This window comes from Oncorhynchus tshawytscha, linkage group LG08, assembly GCF_018296145.1.
Source record: "Oncorhynchus tshawytscha isolate Ot180627B linkage group LG08, Otsh_v2.0, whole genome shotgun sequence".
In the NCBI taxonomy this organism is placed as follows: Eukaryota; Metazoa; Chordata; class Actinopteri; order Salmoniformes; family Salmonidae; genus Oncorhynchus; species Oncorhynchus tshawytscha.
This window is the reverse complement of record NC_056436.1, coordinates 38420308-38444181: the sequence shown is the minus strand read 5'-3', so window position 1 is coordinate 38444181 and position 23874 is coordinate 38420308. Positions and strand designations below refer to the sequence as shown.

The window sequence follows — 23874 nt, the reverse complement described above, 5'->3', positions numbered from 1 at the left end:
GTGTGTGTGTGTGTGTGCGTGTGTGTGTGTGAGATCTATGGCAGGGTAAATGATAGCAGTGTTTTTGATGTTTTTGATGTTGTTTATAACCTCTGTTTTGTTGACCTTCCCACACTGTTCTCTCAACTGTAACACACCAGACTGCATCATTACACACACACACACACACACACACACACACACACACACACACACACACACACACACACACACACAGTCCATCATCATTCTCCTTCATGCGCCAGAGGACGTGGAACTGTTAGCAACATAAAGTCACAGCATTCTCTCCATTACATCTCTATTCTTTCTCCTCTCTTTCCTCCTCTTCTTTTCTTTTTTTACAATGCCTCGACATCACCCCCAGCTATTATTACCCCCTTCTCTCACCCCTGATCTCCCTCCCCATATCTACATCTCTCCCCCTTTACTGGTCTCCCTCTCCCCCATTTGTGGAGTAGCGTTAGTCTGCCCCCCACCCCCACCATGGGGCCCCATCCATCTAACCCATACCACACACACACTGTAAGCTGAGAGCCATCCATCAGTTATAGAAGGGGTTCCAGCTGTATGAATAACGTTAGTGTAACCCTGATGTCATAGTGTTTGTGAGGAGAGGGTTGAAGGTAGTTTTACTGCTCTGTTTTTACTCTGTGTGGTTCCAGACATGGGAATGAATTAGGCCAGCAATGAGATTTACAGTTAGCACATTTCCCTCACAGAAATAATACACATCAAATGAGAAAATTAACAATTTACAGATGACACGTTATCCAAGGCCAGTTTCAAATACTGCATTATTTATTCTGTTTACTGATTACTGCTCCTTGCTCCTATATCTGTTTGTGTGTGGACCGGAAGTCCCCACAAGAATAGTAAACGAACCAAAATTTGACCAATTTGGGACATTTTGTTAGTCCCCACAAGGCCTTATTTTCAGTCATTCTTCACACTGCCAGCTCATATTAGTTCTATTGAGCACGGCGGCACCAACACACGCCTTCCAAACGTCCTATTCCCAGCCTTTTGCTTTATGTCACAATGCCTGCTTCGCTATTGTTGGCAATGACACCTGCTCACGTTGTTTATAGTTAAAGTGTGAACAAAAACAAAACTTGACTCATGGAACTCTGAGGTTGTCCTATTGATTCCGATAGGGGAAATATAGGTGTCTGTCTATTGTGCCAGATATCTCACAATGTGTACATTTGGATTTTTTTCAAGTCAGACTCCATTTTAATCATAAGAATCGCCTCTTTCCAATTATGTAAGTTTGGGCAGCGAGCTCGGTTGCCATCAAATGCTAGCCCCAAAATACTATTTGCCCTTGGAACACTGAGCTCCCCCCCATTGTTTTCCTGTGGAGAGGCACACCGGTCTATTTCGACAAATATCTCACAATGTGGATATTTAGATTTTTTTTCAAGTCGGTCACCATTTTAATCAGGAGAATCTCCTCTTTGTAATTGTGTAAGTCTGGGCAGCGAGCTCGCTTGTCATCGTTCACTAGATCAGAAATAGTCCAGAGTTTTCATTTTTTCCCTACTTTCTCATTACGAGGACAGAAGCACAGTTGGCACCATCGAGGTGCGGATGTTTATACTTTCTACACAAGTTGTTTTTTTCCCAGCTCCGTCCGACGAACAGATTGTAGTGGTAAAATTAAAAGGGTTACATTTCTTTGTGCCGTTTAGGCAAAATGGAATTCTAAGCATCACTCTAGTCAAAACAGGCATTTGATTCGAAAAGCGAACATTCGATTCCATTCATTCGCTACGGCTCCCACTAGTGTTCCAGTTTAGCCAAGGTTCTTTTGCTGTTTTTCAGCCGTGGGTGAATTTTGAATCCTTCTATTATCCAACCTACCACAAGATCAAATACTATTTCTAGGGTGTTTAGGGTTAAGGTTAGAATTAGTGTTAGGGTTAGAATTACGTTAAGGGTTAGGGTTATGAACTAGGGTTAGTTTTAAGGTTAGGTTTTTGGGTTAGGGTTAAGGGTAAGGGTGCAGGTTAGGTTACGGGTTAGGTTTATGTTTGTTTAGGTTGTATGTTACAGAGTGCAAAAAGCACACACACAGAAATACAAACAAACACACACAGAAACACACAAACAAACACACAGAAACACAAACAAACTCACACAGAAACACACAAACAAACACACACGGAAACACAAACAAACACACACGGAAACACAAACAAACACACACAGAAACACAAACAAACACACCAGAAACACAAACAAACACACCAGAAACACAAACAAACTCACACAGAAACACACAAACAAACACACAGAAACACACAAACAAACACACACAGAAACACACAAACAAACACACACAGAAACACAAACAAACACACACAGAAACACACAAACAAACACACACAGAAACACACACAGAAACACACACAGAAACACAAACAAACACACAGAAACACACACAGAAACACACACAGAAACACACACAGAAACACACAGAAACACACAGAAACACATGCACTACTCAGTGGAAATAAGTAGATGTACAGGAGTGAGTGTTTACGTAGCTAATTCTCTTACAGTGAAGACTGGGTCTCTGTGTCTCACTAACTCTTCATCTAACCTTGCCTACTGTGTGTGTGTGTGCGTGCGTGCTCAGAGCAGGTGCTATAGACCGGATCCTTCTCTTCTGCACCAATAAACTGATCTCAGACCTGCTGAGAATGCACCTGTGTGTGTGTGTGCTTTTTTTAACATGCAATGGCATGTAGGTGTTAGGGTTAGAATTAGGTTTAGGGTTAGGTTTAGGAGCTTGGGTTAGTTTTAGGGTTAAGGTTAGGTTTAGGGTTAGGTTTAGGAGCTTGGGTTAGTTTTAGGGTTAAGGTTAGGTTTAGGGTTAGGTTTAGGACCTTGGGTTAGTTTTAGGGTTAAGGTTAGGTTTAGGGTTAGCGGTTAGGGAAAAATAGGATTTTGAATGGGACTGAATTGTGTGTCCCCACAAGGTTAGTTGTACAAGACTGTATGTGTGTTTGTTTGTGTTTGTGTGTGTGAGTTTGTCTTTGGAAGATGCCTTCGTGTTCATGTGAAAGCGAAAGAGAGACAGAGTAAGGTAAGGGTAGAGTTAAAAATTAAATGAGAGTGAGGGAGAAAGGGGAAAATGGAGGAAAGAGATGAAATAGGGGGAGAGAGAGAGGAAGGAAAAGCATGAGAGAGAGGGGGTTGTTCAGCCTCACCTTCCGTGTGCAGCCATCTGGAACTTATTACACGCCGATAAACCCTCGGCATTCTGGGTAAGACTTGCTCCATTTCCTGTCTCACCCCCCTCTCCCATCCTCTCCTCCTTCCCCTTCCCTCCTTCCTCTCTCGTTGCTTTACTCCGAGCTCTAATTTCCTATTTCCAGTCTGAGGGAGGGGGTGGGCGCGAGAGAGGAGAGGGGGAGGTAGGAGAGAGAGGCAGAGAGAGAAGGGAGGGGAGATTTGGGGGAAAAAGGAGGGGGGGTAGAGAGGAGTTAGAGTAGAGATGGGAGGGAGAGAGAGAGAGAGAGCGAGAGAGAGAGAATATGGAAGGAGGGGGCGGGAGAGAGGGAGGGGTCATAGCAATGTCGGCCAAGGGTGCTTTTATGGCAGATCTCCAAAAGATAGAGACAGAGAGGCTGAGTTTAGCACATAGGAGAGATTAGTGTGTGTGCGTGCGTGCTGTCTGTCTGTGTGTCTGTCTGTGTTCTGTGGTCATCACTGTCTTGGCTTCAAGACTATTCTCTGACTCTCCAGCTAGAGCAGGCCATTTACCTGACACACACAGAGACAAATAAAAAGCGTGAGCTTGTCCTGTTTCATCCAACAAGCTCTCGCAGTTTCACATCACAATTAGACTTTCGGGCTTGTTGCTGAAACGAATTTCAGTTGTTTCAAATGTCAGATTTCAAAGTGACTAAGTTGGTGTTCCGAAATAATTCCGAGAACGTCATCTTTTAACCCCATCCAAAACCTTAACACTTAACCTTCTAAATTCTGACATTTGGAGCAACTCGTAATCCCATGACTCTGAATCAGAAGATTGGGTGTTTTGATTGAGGAAATGCTGATGAATGTCTAATTCTGCATTCAGACTGTGAGAGCTTGTTGGGTCAAAAGTAGTTTACTAAGTAGGGAATGGAGTCCCCTTTCAGTCACAGTAAGTCTGTATAGCTGTAGCAGAGGGGACGAGGAGAGACTGTCTGCTACGACTGGCCTATTTATAAACAAATGTTTCTCTCCATAGAGTCTGTGTGTCGGCTAGTCAGTGTCCTGAGGCATGTTGGACATAGAGCAGTGATAATAGCACACACACGCGCACACAACCCCCCAGTCAGACACACAGATATGAGTGGACTCTGCATCAGACAGCGAGATGAACTGAGACAAAAGCTTCAGATGGAATTATCTCATACATTTATCACCTCTGTCTAATACACTCATCATTAACGGGCTTAGGCTGAGGACAGAGAAAGGAAGGGATGATTGGGGAAAGAGTGTGGAGAGAGTGAGGGTGTCCAAGTCCTCAAAGGTGTTGTTATTAGAGTGTCTGTTGTCTGTAGCTTGTGAGGTGTGGAAACACTTTTGTTGCTTTTATGAATTTTGTCTTGCTGTTTTTTGTTCTATGTTGCTATGTCTGTATGCTACGTCTTGCTTGTTCTATGTTGCTATGTCTGTATGCTACGTCTTGCTTGTCCTATGTTGCTCTGTCTGTATGCTATGTCTTGCTTGTCCTATGTTGCTACTGTCTATATTGTAATTGTTTTTAATAACCTGCCCAGGGACTGCGGTTGAAAATTAGCCGGCTGGCTAAAACTGGCACTTTTACTGAAACGTTGATTAATGTGCACTGTCCCTGTAAAAATAAAATCAACTCAAACTCAAAGTGGCTGTGGGAGTGGGAGTGGGAGTGGGCTATAAGCCGAGGTAATACGGAGTGAAAGGCTGTGCTGTGATTTAGTATACACTGCTTGTGTGGGTCTATCTACAGTATCTGCTTTCACACACACGTAGAAGCACACACGCACACACACACGCATACGCACACGCACCCACATTCATCATTCCGATCTGAAAAAATTCCTGCTCTAGCTTCGCTGTTTTCTTTTTGTTCGGGCGTTTTGGCAGCCTACCCAACCTCAGCTAATTTAGAACAACGAGGTCCTCATCTCAGACACTGGGCACCATGTTGCCTTTATTGTTCTTTTGGCTGATTTTCTGGTGTGTGTGCCGGTTTGTGTGTGTGTCTGTGTAACTGGTTTACAGGCTGAACGGGGTATATTACCTGTTGGCAAGATGTCCTTCTCCCCCCTCTCGCCCTCTCCCCCTGTCCTACTCTCGCTTTTCTGTCTCCTACCCTCACTCTCGCTCTCTCTCTCTCTCTCGCTCTCGCTCTCTCTCTTTCTCTCTCTCTCTTTCTCTCTTTCTTTCTCTCTCTCTCTCGCTCTCTCTCTCGCTCTCTCTCTCTCTTTCTCTCTCTCTTTCGCTCTCTCTCGCTCTCTCTCTCGCTCTCTCTCTTTCTCTCTCTCTCTTTCTCTCTTTCTTTCTCTCTCTCTCTCTCTCTCTCGCTCTCTCTCTCTCTTTCTCTCTCTCTTTCGCTCTCTCTTTCTCTCGCTCTCTTTCTCTCGCTCTCTCTCTCTCGCTTTCTCTCTCTCGCTCTCTCTCTCTCTCTCTCTCTCTCTCTCGCCCTTTCTGTCCCCTCTCTCTCTCTCTCTCTCTCTCTCTCTCTCTCTCTCTCGCCCTTTCTGTCCCCTCTCTCTCTCTCTTTCCTCTCCTCCCCTCTCGTTCTCTTGGACATAACTCTCTAACATGGGTTGTTAGTCAGCAGGAGCGTATTCGTTTTGCTTGGTTTTCTTTTTCTTTGCAGGGTAGAGAGGTAATGCTGGAGAGAGAGAGAGAACATCGAAAGGGTAGACAGAGAGGGAAAGAGAACACTGACAGAGTTGAAAGAACAAGCCGAAGGAAACGTAGTTCATTTAGCTTGGCGGGGGGAGGGTGTGTTTGTGTACTGGGTCATGTCAGCCACAAATGAACATGTGTCTTTTGTTTGAATGTTTGTCTGTCTGTCATTCTGTCCATGTGGGAAGGCATTGTTGTATATGTAGGACCAGGGTACCCACCTAAACCTCATTCCTTCCCTCACATACACAATCCCTCAACTGACAGTCGATGTGTGTGTCCTCTCGCTGTTGTGGGTCTGATTTGTTGACGTAGGCTAATGCTCGGTTTCAGGATCGCAGGGTGGTCTTTCAGAACATGATGGTGTGTGTGTGTTGTGTGTTGGTATGAAGGGCTGCTTTGTGGGCCTGTCTGTGGTCTGAGTGCAAATTCATGGACAAACACAAACACACACACAAACTCTCACTCACTCACATCAGCCAAGTAACACCAAATCGAAGGCGATATTCGACCTCCGTCCAGGTTCCCAGGGCGTCGGCAATCGGCTTCAATACCGACCACTAGGGGCAACGGTGAGCCCTATTACCATCAAGTAGGCTCGCGGCTTGCTAGGGTGTTGTGGACGGGGATGACGGATAGATGTAAGCCGCGCGCTCCGGTTCCAAGGATCGCGAGTCTCTTGGGTTAAATCCCTGTGCTAGGACACACATTTATGTTTTAAGCCTATCCTTAACCCTTAACTTTAACCGTTCAGAATTAATGCCTAAAATGAACTGTAAAAAAATCCAAGTTTATCCCCGTAAAAAATCTATATTTATCCTCCTTTGTACAGTGAGGGAAAAAAGTATTTGATCCCCTGCTGATTTTGTATGTTTGCCCACTGACAAAGAAATGATCAGTCTATAATTTTAATGGTAGGTTTATTTGAACAGAGAGAGACAAAATAACAACAACAAAAATCCAGAAAAACGCATGTCAAAAATGTTATAAATTGACTTACATTTTAATGAGGGAAATAAGTATTTGACCTCTCTGCAAAACATGACTTAGTGCTTGATGGCAAAACCCTTGTTGGCAATCACAGAGGTCAGACGTTTCTTGTAGTTGGCCACCAGGTTTGCACACATCTCAGGAGGGATTTTGTCCCACTCCTCTTTGCAGATCTTCTCCAAGTCATTCAGGTTTCGAGGCTGACGTTTGGCAACTCGAACCTTCAGCTCCCTCCACAGATTTTCTATGGGATTAAGGTCTGGAGACTGGCTAGGCCACTCCAGGACCTTAATGTGCTTCTTCTTGAGCCACTCCTTTGTTGCCTTGGCCAAGTGTTTTGGGTCATTGTCATGCTGGAATACCCATCACGACCCATTTTCAAAACCCTGGCTGAGGGAAGGAGGTTCTCACCCAAGATTTGACGGTACATGGCCCTGTCCATCGTCCCTTTGATGCGGTGAGGTTGTCCTGTCCCCTTAGCAGAAAAACACTCCCAAAGCATAATGTTTCCACCTCGATGATTGACGGTGGGGATGATGTTCATAGAGGCAGCATTCCTCCTCCTCCAAACACGGCGAGTTGAGTTGATGCCAAAGAGCTCCATTTTGGTCTCATCTGACCACAACACTTTCACCCAGTTGTCCTCTGAATCATTCAGATGTTCATTGGCAAACTTCAGACGGGCATGTATATGTGCTTTCTTGAGCAGGGGGACCTTGCAGGCGCTGCAGGATTTCAGTCCTTCATGGTGTAATGTGTTACCAATCGTTTTCTTGGTGACTATGGTCCTAGCTACCTTGGGATCATTGACAAGATCCTCCCGTGTAGTTCTGGGCTGATTCCTCACCGTTCTCATGATCATTGCAACTCCACGAGGTGAGATCTTGCATGGAGCCCCAGGCCGAGGGAGATTGACAGTTCTTTTGTGTTTCTTCCATTTGTGAATAATCGCACCAACTGTTGTCACCTTCTCACCAAGCTGCTTGGCGATGGTCTTGTAGCCCATTCCAGCCTTGTGTAGGTCTACAATCTTGTCCCTGACATCCTTGGAGCTCTTTGGTCTTGGCCATGGTGGAGTGTTTGGAATCTGATTGATTGATTGCTTCTGTGGACAGGTGTCTTTTATACAGGTAACAAGCTGAGATTAGGAGCACTCCCTTTAAGAGTGTGCGCCTAATTTCAGCTCGTTACCTGTATAAAAGGCACCTGGGAGCAGAAATCTTTCTGATTGAGAGGGGGTCAAATACTTATTTCCCTCATTAAAATGCAAATCAATTTATAAAATATTTTAATATTTATTTAATATTTAAAATATGCGTTTTTCTCGATTTTGTTGTTGTTATTCTGTCTCTCACTGTTCAAATAAACCTAACATTAAAATGATAGACTGATCATTTCCTTGTCAGTGGGCAAACGTACAAAATCAGCAGGGGATCAAGTACTTTTTTCCCTCACTGTACACGTGTCGGATTCTGAAGTAAATGTCATACTTTCGTGAGATCTTGTTGCACATACACACACACCCTCACAAACACACAGGTCAGTCTCAGCAGCACAGATGGTAACAGAGGTGTGATTGAGAGAGGTTCGGGAGCCTTCTGGTATACATTCTGTTTAAACAGTGTAACAGTCAGTCCATTGAGAAGATATTAACCAATTTATCCATTGCCAGTTAAACTTAAGGTCTGAACATGCTTCATACAAGACACAGGATATGGCATAGTTGGAATAGCCTGGAATACTGTATACTCAACACAAATACTTCTGGTGACATTTAAAAAAAATAAACGGTACAGTAAACACTAATAAACGCCACCAGGCAATGTGCCTGCAGGAATGTGAAATGTAACGTGAACGAACGCTGCAATACCACGCATTCCAGTTGGTGGCCCATTTAGCATGCTCCTGGGGCCCTGTTCTGTTTGGTTTACTGTCTGCATTATGATGTCATTAGACTTAAAAATAGTTTTGTCGCATTCAGTATGCAGAAACATCAGATCTTTGTACCTGTACACGTTTGTGAATCATACGTTTCAGTCCCCCCCCCCCCTCCGGAGAATATGCGGTATAGAAAGTTCTGGAGACTTGTCAGTAGCTCCTTTGTAACTTCTGACCCTTCACCCCTAGCTCCAGGGGTTTGGTGTAATGGGACCTATGTGTGTGTGTCTGTGTGTTTGGTGTGCACTGGGACGTCCTCTGTATGGGTATGGTAATTGGCTCAGCCAAGCTTCTGTGAAAGGGTTTTAATACACACACACACACACACACACACACACACACACACACACACACACACACTATTTCACACACACTATTTCTATGCTAATAAAGGTGGGATTGAAAGATGGGGGAGAGTACAAGGGAGACACAGAGGGGATTAATGTTGTTTATTTACTTTGATATATATATTGAGAGCTGTGTGTGTGTGTGGGGGGGGGGGCGAGTTTGTTTGCTTTGAAACTGAGAGTGGAGCTGGGGAGGTAAGAGATTTGTAGCGTCTGAATGCTTCCAATTGCAGGATGAAAACCCAGCTAGACTACAGCTCATTATACTGAGGAGAGAGGGAGTGAGGGACAGCGGGAGGGATGGAAGGAGCAAGGGAATAGGGGAGGAGGGGAGTGGATCGGTGTGGACAAGGAACGGAGGGAACCATGTCCCCCTCCACACACACAAACATACATTCACACACACCAGAGCACAATACCTGCTCTGTCAGTTATCATGGTTGGTTTTAGTGATGTTGTGAACAGAAGTTGAACAAAAGAGCCCTGATTGATGGGGTCATCACTAGTTACCACAGCTGCAAAGTCAGAAGACCCACCCACTCGACCAATCAGATGAGGGAATGTGATGAGCATATTCCGGTTCGCGGGAAGCGCCTCATTTTCAAAATAGTGTATCTCGAGTTCAAGTTTGAGGACCAAATATCTAGATACGTTCGGTAACAAGAACTGGCAATGTCACAAAAATTCATAACATTGAGAAAGGAGAAAAGGTTTGGACAAAATAGTAAGTTGTTTTTTCTTTTTTAGATAACTAGTAGCTAACGTTTGCTACTCTTATCTAAAACGATCTAGCTATCTAGGATACGGGATTCCATTCCAAGCACAGGAGAGTTATTCTATTTGGTAGAGAAACATTGTTAGTGTCCCTACAAGCCTTTCATTCTAATAGTGATATATCATATTGTTGACCTTCAACAGATGCTCAGGCTTTGGCAGGAAAACAACTCAGTGTGGAGAGGAAAAGTCTCCCATTCAATGTTGTTCCCTTTCAAGTTGTGGGCAAAAAGATGTCTGAATGCCACCAGGGGAAAAAGACAGACAAACAAAAGCCACAGAGAAATATGCTGCTGAAATGAACAATAATTTAAAGAACTAATCACTGTCACTTATACCATACACTTTTATGACATTTGTTTAATTGTAATAGTGTTGAAGTACTAACTTACAATGGAATGTTCCTTAATAACTTTAAAGAATTTAAACTTGTGTCCCAACTGGTGTTGCTTATATTTGTTCTGTTTTCACTGCATGTGTATATCAAACAGTATTTCTATCATGTGATATTGTGTAGGAAACTGCATGAATAATAAAATGGTAATAAAATACAGAATCTGAAAAAATGTCAAATGTAAAACAAAGAGGAGGTGGATGGGACAATACAATAAACACAAATAAAGAGTATGTAAGTGAATGGTGAGGCTGGCGCGTTTCCCCTGTATAGAGTGGGGTGAGGGTGGTGAGTTTCCCCTGTATAGAGTGGGGTGAGGGTGGTGAGTTTCCCCTGTATAGAGTGGGGTGAGGGTGGTGAGTTTCCCCTGTATAGAGTGGGGTGGTGAGTTTCCCCTGGGTGGTGAGTTTCACCTGTATAGAGTGGGGTGAGGGTGGTGAGTTTCACCTGTATAGAGGTGGGGGTAGAGGGTGGTGAGTTTCACCTGTATAGAGTGGGGTGAGGGTGGTGAGTTTCCCCTGTATAGAGTGGGGTGAGGGTGGTGAGTTTCCCCTGTATAGAGTGGGGTGAGGGTGGTGAGTTTCCCCTGTAGTGGGGTAGAGTGGGGTGAGGGTGGTGAGTTTCACCTGTATAGAGGGTGGGGTGAGTGGGGGATGGAGAGTTTCCCCTGTATAGAGTGGGGTGAGGGTGGTGAGTTTCACCTGTATAGAGTGGGGTGAGGGTGGTGAGTTTCACCTGTATAGAGTGGGGTGAGGATGGAGAGTTTCCCCTGTATAGAGTGGGGTGAGGGTGGTGAGTTTCACCTGTATAGAGTGGGGTGAGGGTGGTGAGTTTCACCTGTATAGAGTGGGGTGAGGGTGGTGAGTTTCACCTGTATAGAGTGGGGTGAGGGTGGTGAGTTTCCCCTGTATAGAGTGGGGTGAGGGTGGTGAGTTTCCCCTGTATAGAGTGGGGTGAGGGGGTGGTGAGTTTCCCCTGTATAGAGTATAGAGTGGGGGGTGAGGGTGGGGTGAGTTTCCCCTGTATAGAGTGGGGTGAGGGTGGTGAGTTTCACCTGTATAGAGTGGGGTGAGGATGGAGAGTTTCCCCTGTATAGAGTGGGGTGAGGGTGGTGAGTTTCACCTGTATAGAGTGGGGTGAGGGGTGGTGAGTTTCACCTGTATAGAGTGGGGTGAGGGTGGTGAGTTTCCCCTGTATAGAGTGGGGTGAGGGTGGTGAGTTTCCCCTGTATAGAGTGGGGTGAGGGTGGTGAGTTTCCCCTGTATAGAGTGGGGTGGGAGGGTGGGGTGAGTTTCACCTGTATAGAGTGGGGTGAGGGTGGTGAGTTTCCCTGTATAGAGTGGGGTTAGGGTGGTGAGTTTCCCCTGTATAGAGTGGGGTTGAGGGTGGTGAGTTTCCCCTGTATAGAGTGGGGTGAGGGTGGTGAGTTTCCCCTGTATAGAGTGGGGTTAGTGTGGTGAGTTTCCCCTGTATAGAGTGGGGTTAGGGTGGTGAGTTCCCCTGTATAGAGTGGGGTGAGGGTGGTGAGTTTCCCCTGTATAGAGTGGGGTGAGGGTGGTGAGTTTCCCCTGTATAGAGTGGGGTTGAGGGTGGTGAGTTTCCCCTGTATAGAGTAGGGTGAGGGTGGTGAGTTTCCCCTGTATAGAGTGGGGTGAGGGTGGTGAGTTTCCCCTGTATAGAGTGGGGTGAGGGTGGTGAGTTTCCCCTGTATAGAGTGGGGTGAGGGTGGTGAGTTTCCCCTGTATAGAGTGGGGTGAGGGTGGTGAGTTTCCCCTGTATAGAGTGGGGTGAGGCTGGCGAGTTTCCCCTGTATAGAGTGGGGTGAGGGTGGTGAGTTTCCCCTGTATAGAGTGGGGTGAGGGTGGTGGGTTTCCCCTGTATAGAGTGGGGTGAGGGTGGTGGGTTTCACCTGTATAGAGGTGGGGGTGAGGGTGGTGAGTTTCACCTGTATAGAGTGGGGTGAGGGTGGTGAGTTTCACCTGTATAGAGTGGGGTGAGGGTGGTGAGTTTCACCTGTATAGAGTGGGGTGAGGGTGGTGAGTTTCACCTGTATAGAGTGGGGTGAGGGTGGTGAGTTTCACCTGTATAGTGGGGTGAGTGGGGTGAGGGTGGTGAGTTTCCCCTGTATAGAGTGGGGTGAGGGTGGTGAGTTTCCCCTGTATAGAGTGGGGTGAGGGTGGTGAGTTTCCCTGTATAGAGTGGGGTGAGGGTGGTGAGTTTCACCTGTATAGAGTGGGGTGAGGGTGGTGAGGTGAGTTTCACCTGTATAGAGTGAGGGGGTGAGTATAGGTGGGGTGAGTTTCCCCTGTATAGAGTGGGGTGAGGGTGGTGGGTTTCCCCTGTATAGAGTGGGGTGAGGGTGGTGGGTTTCACCTGTATAGAGGGTGGGTTGAGGGTGGTGAGTTTCCCCTGTATAGAGTGGGGTGAGGGTGGTGGGTTTCACCTGTATAGAGTGGGGTGAGGGTGGTGAGTTTCCCCTGTATAGAGTGGGGTGAGGGTGGTGAGTTTCCCCTGTATAGAGTGGGGTGAGGGTGGTGAGTTTCCCCTTACACTGTAAAGAGCTTTGGGTGTCTAGGAAAGTGCATTTTAAGTCCAATCAAGTATTATTATTATGATGAAATGTTTTGCCATAGCTTGAAGACTATGCCTTTGTAGGCGGACTGCAAGGCTATATTAAGTTACATAAATAACTGATTATAATAAGTGCCACGGTGCCAAAATAAAGTAACAGGGTTGACGTTTTCATGTTAAATCAGCCAAAAAATGCAAATTTGTGAACATTTCTGTGGAACTGTATGTAATTACTTGTGGATTGCAATAAATAAAAAAAATCAAGAAGTCAATTTGTTTGTCTACATGTGATTGAAAAAACAATGCAGATATGGGAATAACCCTGTTATAGCTATGAGTCAAGGGCAGACATCATGATACGTTTGAATGAAACATCCAATTAACACTTTGCATTTTTACTGTTGGTTTTACTGTATCTAACAAATAACCAAATCATTGATGGATTAATAGATAAAAGAATTGCATGTCTCGTCTAACCCTGCAAGCCGGTCATCAAACTCCCTGAACTAATTGGTCGAACAGCCTTCTGACTTTGTGGCTGTGGTGACTAGTGATGACCTGACTGACATTCTGGTTGACAATAAATCACATTCATTTATTGAGACAGCATTTCATAAACACTGCCCATTGACTCAAAAGCTGTCCTGTTAAGTAGATGTATGGTCCGTAAGAGCTAGTTTTGGTATAAAGGAAACGTTTATAATGTCAGAGGGTAGGGTAGTCTCTCTGGCTGAGACGTGTGTGTGTGTGTGTGTGTGTGTGTGTGTGTGTCTTCATTGGATTATTGTTTAATGAGGAATGTACTACAGCTGCCATACATCCTACAGTGGGTCTGAGATGTTTCAGACTATTACAGTAGTACAGTAGTAGTATAGTGCCTATATAATAGTAGTAGTAGTAATTACTAGTTGTAGTATACATGTAAAAGTAGTAGAGATAACAGCTGTAACAATCCTGGAATAATAGTGTAAAGAAGGACGTCATTATTGGGTCACATCAGATGGGTTTGAAGGAGGGTTTAGAGGTGAGGGAGCTCTATGGAAGGAGGTCTCCAGATGTGTTCTCCTCTCCATCCCTCCCTGGCAACCCTTAGCTGAGCAGGACCAGAGGAGCTGGGTTGTTTATGTGTGTGTCACAGAGGGTAATTGGTCACAGCTCATTCCAGCTCCCATTACATTGAGCTGTGTTAAGGAGGAAACTGTGTGAGTGTGTGTTAGTGTGGCCCTGTTTAGTGGTGTTGATTTGGTCTATAAATAAAAAGATCAGACAGAGAGCCCTGTGTGTGTGTGTGTGTGTGCTTTTGTCCAAAGCGACTTAGTCATGCGTGTGTGGCTCCAATAGGAATCAAACCCACAAATCCCGCCGTTGCGCGCACACACACACACACACACACACACACAAACACACATACACACACACACACACACACACACACACACACACACCCTTCCCTAATGATAGACATATTGGAGTCATAGTGGACGGTGTGCTAGAGAATTTCGCTGGCCTCAGGCTGCAGGCTTTATATATGTAGGAGAGTGTCCGAGTGAGGACGAATGCCTTTTCACCCTCAGTCATCATTCTGTTTGATGTTATGAATAGGGAGAGAGAGAGGTGGAGAGAAAGAGAGACTGGGAGAGAGATGAGGAGAGAGAGGGGGAGGGATAGGGACTGAGAGGGGGGAGTGGGGGAGAAAGAGAGATGGAGAGGGAGAGTCAGGCAGAGAGAGAGAGAGAGAGAGTGAGAGAAAGAGAAGTAGAGAGGAAGAGAGAGGGAGGGAGAGAGAGGGAGTGTTTTCAGCTCATTTATATCAGGCATATCATTTATTGCTGAGGGAATAGAATAGAATGGGTGGGTGTGTGTGTGTGTGTGTGTGGGTGCGTGCGTGCATGATGTGTTTTTGTTTGTTAATTTTGTTAATTTATTGCTGTGGTCAGGTCTGTGTGTGTCTGCAGGCTGTACGTTTGGTTAGGAGTCTACTGGTGAGGCCTGCCAGCCACTGAAAACCTCCCTCCCTCCCTCCCTCTCTTTCTATCTGTCTCTCCCCCCTTTATCTCTCCTTTTCCCATTCTCTCCATTTCTTTCTCTCTGTCTCTAGTTTCTATCTTTCTCTGATCAACTTGGTTAATGAGTTTTGCCTTTGTCTTTCTTCTTCTGCTCAACCAAACAAGCAAACAAAGTCAGGCAGGAGAAAGACGTTTCTGTTTGTTCAGTTGGCTGTTTTATTCCTCTGAACAGAGAGCTTCAAAGTGCTCAAATATGTGTGTGTGTGTCTGTGTATGTGCATATAAGCTTCTGCATTGTTTGCTTTACTTACACTAGCATCAGAATCAACCACAGCGTCTTTGAGCTCTACAGTCCTGTGCAGTGTCTAGATGTAGTGATAGCAATCCATATGAATTACTGAAATGACTGAAATCATTTAACTAACCAGCTCTTTCTTTCTCTTTCTGCAGGATCCGTCCTTCTCCCTGCTCCTCCACGACAAGCTTCAGGTGCCCAACAGCTCGGGGCGGGCCTGGAATGAGCGTGACAGTCGCTGTGATGTGTGTTCCACCCACCTGACCCAGCTGAAACAGGAAGCAGTCCACATGGTGCTGACCATGGACCAATGGGACCTGTCCCCCAGCTCGCCCCCCACCCTGCCCAGCCACAGTGGCCCTCCACAGGGCCCCACAGCCCCATGGGACTGGGCCTACCTCCCATCAGCCGCAGCAGCCTACCCCCATCCCCGTCCAAACCCACACCACCCTACCATGCCTCCAACGTCCTCTACTGCGTCCTTCTCCAGCCTCAGCCATGCTGCTTCCAACCCCAGCCCAGGTGCAACTTCTGTGGGTCAAACATCCACCCATGCAGCCTCTTCTGTGCCGGCCCCGGCGTCCTCATCGCCGGCTCCATCCCCGGTGCACCAGGGAGGGCAACCCCGCCAAGGTTCCAAGCCCAGTTCCCTAGGAGTAGGCCTCGGGGTGGAGAGGAGGAACGGCTCCCCGGCACACTCCAGTAAGGCCACCGGTGTCCCGTCGGCCCAGCCGCCCAACAGCCCCGGTAGTAACGGGAACAATGCTGGGAGCGGAGCAGTGCTGAGTACAGCAGCACTGCAGGCTCACCAGTACATGTCTCGCACCAACGGAGGAGGAGTCACACTCTACCCCTACCAGGTATGCTATGTCTGTGCATGCTTGGGATTGCGTGCGAACGTGCATGTGGGATGATAGACTTTCGGGAAATGCAAGAAGATGGGGGCGTTCCACAAATTGAGTGCATTTTGCATTTAAAAAAAAAAATCTTGTTAACATTTTATACATCTGAAGATGATTATTTATTTCATGTGATTAGTGATTCATTTACGTCTGTCCCTCATTTCAAGGTCAACCCTGTTACGTGAACTGAACTCTTGTTTTAATATGGTGAAACGATTCCTCTTAAAATTATTATTTCAAAATAAACTATGAACAGTCAAATCATAGTGTAAAAGCAGGTGAGAGGGTTCTATTCATTTTGTCCATTTTCTGTTTTTTTTTGTGGTGAAAAATTGAGTGCGTTCGAGCATAATATTTTCAACCCTGTTACCCATAGATAGATAGACTAGAATGTTTTGAACAATTGAAAAACAACCGAGAAGCTGGCATTCAATCATTCCAATTGCCCCTCCCTGTTGCACACAACAAGCTTCCATTCATCCCACATCCACCAGCAGGCTCTCTCTATGTCAAGCCGTCTGGTTTTACAGAGATTCAGCACGGGACTTCACTGGAAGTCTATGGCAAGAGCAGTTGAAACAACCGCTGGTTTTAATTGGCTGATCTCTCAGTCCATCACCGTCTAGCACAACCCTTAGAACCTCCTCCCTACATTGTGGACTTCAGAGTGCGAACAGCGCAAGTGTACTAAACAAGGAAGTGGGTTTCGGAAATATCTGAAAGTTACACGTCTCAGAAATTGTTTTCACATATAAACGTTAAATGCCCAAACTCAGAATCCATTGGGCTTTCCAAAAAGAATATGGTCAGTGTAATAAAACATAGTATTTTGAATGGCATTTTTCGCCATTTTTCAAAGTCCCATCTAATGAAGTTGGTGCAGTCTCACTTCCTCTCCCACTTTGTAGCACAGTGTTACCAGGCTCTACACGCCAGCATTTCGAGCCTGGGGAAAAGGTTACCATTCCCTCACAACAGCATTTATGATTTTTAGGTGAAAGCCTCAACCCTGCTACGGACCACCGTGTTACTTTAATGGCACGTTATTGGCCCTTACTATAGTCAAGTTGAAGTTGAACATGTGCTCTATAGGACATAATGTAGAAATTTGGTGAAATTCATATAGTTCCCTTTGACCAAAAAATGTACTCTGTTCATGGAACGAGACAGATAAGAAATGGAAAAAAGAGATAAAATAAAATAAAGCCGGAATAGAACCCAAAACGTTTGTATCTGGAAACAGTGCTAGCACAAAAGAACATGTGGGATTTTGATGTTCTGTGTTAGGCTTTGGAGGCCCATTTCAACAGGAATTGACCTTGTTTTTCAAAATGTCTCCCTCTATTTGTTGACCAAAGAGAGAGGAGGAACTGTGAGGTTGAACTGAGGTTATGTCTGTCCACCGTCCTCACTTGTCCTCTGAAATCCAGTCGCAGTCTGTGCCGAGTGTTGAGTCATGTACACTGGATTAGATTCTATAATTGGCCCTGATGATGTGTTTTAGCCATGGGGGTCAGACAAAGTGTGTCTGTGTGTGTGTGTGCACGTGTGTATGTGCGCGTATGTGTGTGTGTGTGTGCGTGCGTGGGTGGGTGCATGCGTGTTTCTATGTGTGTGCGCGTGTGTGTGTGTGAGTGGAGGCTGTCCCCAGAGTGGTTAGAGTGGTAACTGGAAGGAAGGCGAGGACACCTATTGGAACAAAGGCTTCTGGGAAAGGACAGCCTTGAGGCTCTTAACAAAAATTGTAATTGAAAGAGAGGGGGCGGTGGGGCGGATTAGGAAGAGATATACAGTGGAAGTTGGAAGTTTACATACACCTTAGCCAAATACATTTAAACTCAGTTTTTCACAATTCCTGTAAAAAAGTACAAATCCTAGCATAAAGTCCCAATCTTAGGTCAGTTATGATCACCACTTTATTTTAAGAATGTGAAATGTCAGAATAATAGTAGAGAGAGTGATTTATTTCAGATTTGATTTCTTTCATCACATTCCCTGTGGGTCAGAAGTTTACATGCACTCAATTAGTATTTAGTAGCATTGCCTTTAAATGGTTTAACTTGGGTCAAACGTGTTGGGTAGCCTCCTCCTGACAGAGCTGGTGTAACTGAGTCAGGTTTGTAGGCCTCCTTGCTTGCTCGCACACGCTTTTTCAGTTCTGCCCACAAATATTCTATGGGATTGAGGCCAGGGCTTTGTGATGGCCACTCCAATACCTTGGCAGCAAAGCACCCCCACAACATGATGCTGCCACCCCCGTGCTTCACGTTTGGGATGGTGTTCTTCGGCTTGCAAGCCTCCCCCTTTAATCCTCCAAACATAACGATGGTCATTATGGCCAAACAGTTATATTTTTGAAAAAGTATGATCTTTGTCCCCATGTGCAGTTGCAAACCGTAGTCTGGCTTTTTTATGGCGGTTTTGGAGCAGTGGCTTCTTCCTTGCTGAGAGGCCTTTCAGGTTATGTCGATATAGGACTCCTTTTACTGTGGATATAGATACTTTTGTACCTGTTTCCTCCAGAATCTTCACAAGGTCCTTTGCTGTTGTTCTGGGATTGATTTGCACTTTTCACACCAAAGTACATTCACATCTAGGAGACAGAACGCGTCTACATTCTGTGCGGTATGACGGCTGTGTGGTCCCATGGTGTTTATACTTGCATACTATTGTTTGTACAGATGAGCGTGGTACCTTCAGGCGTTTGGAAATTGCTCCCAAGGATGAACCAGACTTATGGAGGTGTACAATTTTCTTTTTGAGGTCTTGGCTGATTTCTTTTGATTTCTCCATGATGTCAAGCAAAGAGGCACTGAGTTTGAAGGTAGGCCTTAAAATACATCCACAGGTACACCTCCAATAGGTACACCTCCATCCACAGGCACACCTCTGCCTCCACCTCAAATGATGTCAATTAGCCTATCAAAAGCTTCTAAAGCCATGACACAATTTTCTGGAATTTTCCAAGCTGTTTAAAAGCACAGTCAACTTAGTGTTTGTAAACTTCTGACCCACTGGAATTGTGATACAGTGAATTATAAGTGAAATGATCTGTCTGTAAACAATTGTTGGAAAAATGACTTGTGTCATGCACAAAGTAGACGTACTAACCGACTTGCCAAAACTAAGAAATGTGTGGAGTGGTTGAAAAATGTGTTTTAATGACTCCAACCTAAGTGTATGTAAACTTCCGACTTCAACTGTAGAAGCAGGAGGAAGGAGAGAGGGCATGTGAGGGAGAGGTAGAGAAATATGTAGTGTAGTGTTAGTGCTTTATGTTCTGATTCTGTGTAATATAATTCATATCCTGGTAATGAGGACTCTAGGGAACTCTCCTGTCGCACCCCTGTTCCCCCTCATCTCCTTCCTCTCAACCCCCCCCATCTCAGTCCCACACTTACATTTCTCTCCACCCCTCATCTCCCTATATATCTCTTTCGCTCTCATCTCCCCTGTTCCCCCTCTCTCACTCTCATCTCCCCTTGTTCCCCCTCTCTCTCGCTCTCATCTCCCCTTGTTCCCCCTCTCTCTCGCTCTCATCTCCCCTTGTTCCCCCTCTCTCTCGCTCTCATCTCCCCTGGTTCCCCCCTCTCTCGCTCTCATCTCTGTTCCCCCCCTTGTTCATCCCTTGTTCCCCCTCTCTCTCGCTCTCATCTCCCCTGTTCCCTCTCTCTCTCTCTCATCTCCCCTTGTTCCCCCTTTCTCTTGTCTCGTTTCTCCCTCTCTCTCTCCTGTTGTACACCCAGTGGTGTAAGGTACTTTTTGTGGGCTATCTGTACTTTATTTTACTATTTATATTTTTGACAATTTTACTTCACTACATTCCAAAAGAAAATAATGTACTTTTTACTCCATACATTTTCCCTGACACCTAAAAGTACTTACATTACATTTGGAATGCTTATCAGGACAGGAAAATGGTCAAATTCACAACCTTGGTCATCCCTACTGCCTCTGATCTGGTTGTCACACCCTGATCTGTTTCACCTGTCGTCGTTAATACTTTGTTTGTAAATTATGTTGGAGTGTGCCCCTGGCTATCTGTAAATAATAATACAAATAATACAAAATTGTGACATCTGGTTTGCTTAATAGGATTTTGAAATGATTTGTACTTTTTTATTTGAGTAAGTATACAGTAGCAATTACATTTACTTTTGATACTTAAGTATATTTAAACCAAATACTTTTAGACTTTTAATAAAGTAGTATTTTACTGGGTGACTTTTCACTTTTACTTGAGTCATTTTCTATTAATTAAGGTATCTTTATTTTGACTCAAGTACGATGTTTGAGTACTTTTTCCAACACTGCGTACACACAGCCCTTTTTCCTCCCCCTGTCGCATTCATTCCTTACACCCCTATTGCATCCTTCATTCCCTCCCTCCCTTCCCTCACTCATTTCAGCAACTCTCCATCCATCCCTCCTTTTCTCTCCTCCATCCCCCCTCAGCCCTGTCTCAAGGTCACCTCTCTGAAGCCTGCCTGGCACACTGCCCAGGGTGCTACTGGAAATACACTGTGTATGTGTGTGTGTGTGTGTGTGTGTGTGTGTACATGCGTGGGTGTCCGTGCAGGCGTGGAATAGAGGCAGGAGAAGATATAGGAGTAAATTTTCTTGCTGTTATTTTCTCATTTTCCTTGAGAGTGCTGAGAGGGCACAATGCCCAGTCAAAGAGACATCATTCACCCATTGTCTTCACATTATACCGTAGTAGCGTATAGCTTAGACTGTAGCATAGCCCCATGATACGAAGAACATGCTTTAGCAGTGTCTAACTGCTGCTGTCTAATCAGGAAGGGTCCTGCTAGCGGTCAAGTGCTGGCACCCGATGGAGTAGCAACACGCACACGAACACACGCATGTGCTTGCTTGCGTGTTTGTGTGTCTAGACGGAGAGGGAGCTAGGGAGAGGAAGGAAAGAGACGGAGAGGGAGCTAGGGAGAGGAAGAAAAGAGACGGAGAGGGAGCTAGGGAGATCTGTAAAGAAAATGTTCCCTATATCAGGGGATGACATTTAAAGAGTGCTGATACAGCGATATGAAGTGAGCCTTCTGGCACAAAATGGCTGCCGAGCTTCATCCATCCAAGTGAATCAGATGTCTTCCCCCCCCATACCTTGTAAAGCACCTTAAGACCTACAGTCAGAAACACTATATGAATCACTATATCCATTCGTCTTATGACTATGTTCTATGCTTCTCACTGTTGATATCGAACATGGGTGGCCAACCAATGTTTCTATCAATAGACCTTTGTCAGGGCTTAGGTTTGATCACACATTGCGGAGAATGTGCTGGAGTTTATTTTCCAAACTGCAGCCTATAGTGTAGAATACATCTAGCATGGTTGGTAGTGTTGTGTAGGATGAATACCTTCTTTCAGGAAGCAGCATATGGAAGCAGGCTGAGGAGGACTATTACAGTCATATGGTTTCATTTGAACCTCTCAGATGTATTGCATTCCATGACAGTGGTTAGGATGTACACAGGATGCCACAAACACACAGTCACAACACAATGGACATCCTTTTCAATGCAGTTTTATTCTCCAGATCTGGGTGACTATGTATGGGGCACATGAAACAGAGTGTGATGAGTAAGCCTGTCTGAGAGCTGAAGACTTGTGTTAGCTCCCAGAGCCTGTTAGGTGGTGCTGACTGTCAGAGTGGTGAGAAGTGGGCAGGGCGTGTTAGGCTTGAGTTAGTTAGAAGGACACACCCTGTAAGCATGACACAACTCAACACATGGCACAACACAACACAATGTTTACGATCAAACCATGCTAAAATCTCTTATGAACTCCCCTCTCTCGCTCGTTTTCTCTCTCTCTCTCCCCTTTCTGTTTTTCTCTCAAGCCCCACCCATCTGTTGTCCGCATCTCCCTTCCATCTCAATGACTCCTCTGTGTCCTGTGTCTCAATCTGTTTTTCATTATTGTTTACTTTGGCCCTGCTCTGTTTCTCCTCTCTCATCCCCCTTTCTCTCTGTTTTGTCATCACCCTTACGCTTTTCTCCTTCCTGTCCATTCATTTCCTTCTCTCTCTCTCTCACACACACACACACACACACACACACACACACACACACATTTGTAAACACAGACAATCTTAAAGACAAAGACAATCAAAAGATAAAGTGAAGGTAATATTTGAAGACTATGTTGTTAATGATTGCCTTTGGGTACCTTCATGTGTGTGTAAAATATTACTGTTCTCATATTTTACCAACATTTCTGAAAATGTATGTATAGCTTGGAATGAAGCCCTTCATTTCTTCGTTCCATCAATCAGATTTACAACAGGTGTCCAGGGGCAGGGATATGGGGATAGGGGCGAGGGGTTGATTTGAGACTAGTCCTCCTGGAGCATCAAGCAGTAAATACACACTGTGCCTCTGTTTTATAAGGGGAGAAATAGACTGATTTACCTCTCACTATAAACACACACACACACACACACACACACACACACACACACACACACTATTCTTGTGATTTACGTACCATTGTACGGTAGTGCTGGCAGGTTATAAAGAAGCGTAATTAATAATCCATATCTGTATTTCAAGGCTGTACGTGTCAAATCTATGAACAACACACACACACACACACACACACACACACACACACACACACACACACACACACACACACACACACACACACACACACTGCGACAAGCATAAACATTACATAAAAATGCATGGAGGGGGAGCCAAGGACACCCAGGGTGGCCGTTGAGTTGCCTGCTGTGTGTGTGTGTGAGGTAATTGAGGTCTGTCCTTGGTGTGTAGCTTGAGGTGTTGCAGCTAGCTAGGGATAGCCACAGCTAGCCATGTCACGAACGTCGTCTTGGAAATGACCGGACCAAGGTGCAGCGTTGTGAGCGTACATTTTCCTTTATTTTTTAATGTCGCCAACAAAACAATAAACAACAAGTAGAACGTGAAGCTTGCTATGGCTATACAGGCCACTAACAAAGACACCTACCCACAAAATACAAAAGGAAAAAAGGCTGCCTAAGTATTATTCCCAATCAGAGACAACGATAGACAGCTGTCCCTGATTGAGAACCATACCCGGCCAAAACATAGAAACACAGAACATAGAGTTTCCCACCCGAGTCACACCCTGACCAACCAAACATAGAGAATAAAAAGATCTCTACGGTCAGGGCGTGACAGTACCCCCCCAAAGTTGTGGACTCGAAACCTGACACTATAAGGGAGGGTGTGGGTGTGCATCTACCACGGTGGCGGCTCCGGTGCGGGACCCAGACCCCGCAGACGCACAGACACAGTGCGCATAGCCGGCGCAGGATATCCTGGGCCGAAGAGACGCACTGGAGGCCAGGCGCGCTGAGCCGGCAGCATCCGTCCTGGCTGGATGCTTACTATAGCCTGTCCAATGCGGGGAGCAGGAATGTAGCGCACCGGGCTGTGCACGCGCACTGGAGACACCGTGTGCTTTACCGCATAACACGGTGCCTGACCAGTACCACGCTCCTTGCGGTGAGCACGGGGAGTTCGCTCCGCCAACCTCCCCATGTGCCCCCGCCAATTGTTGGGGGGGGGAGTTGCCTCCCGGTCTTCCTTGCCAGCCTTGACCCTATTTAACGCTGGTCCCCTTGACTAGCTGCTTCCGCCCTCCTCGCTGCTTCCACCTGCTCCCACGGCAGGTGATCCTTTCTAGCCAGGATCTCCTCCCACGTCCAGGATCCTTTTCCCTCCAGAATGTCTTCCCATGTCCACTCTGTCTG

The 23874-nt window shown here is 45.6% G+C and overlaps 1 protein-coding gene across 1 annotated transcript in view; it reads left to right on the top strand.

Annotated features, from left to right (window-relative positions):
- kif26ba (kinesin family member 26Ba) overlaps nucleotides 1-23874 on the top strand; it is a 177587-nt gene that overhangs the window by 37083 nt on the left and 116630 nt on the right. The window contains 1 exon segment of the mRNA XM_042325505.1: nucleotides 15366-16070. Within this exon segment, the coding sequence (XP_042181439.1) occupies nucleotides 15366-16070 (705 nt within the window).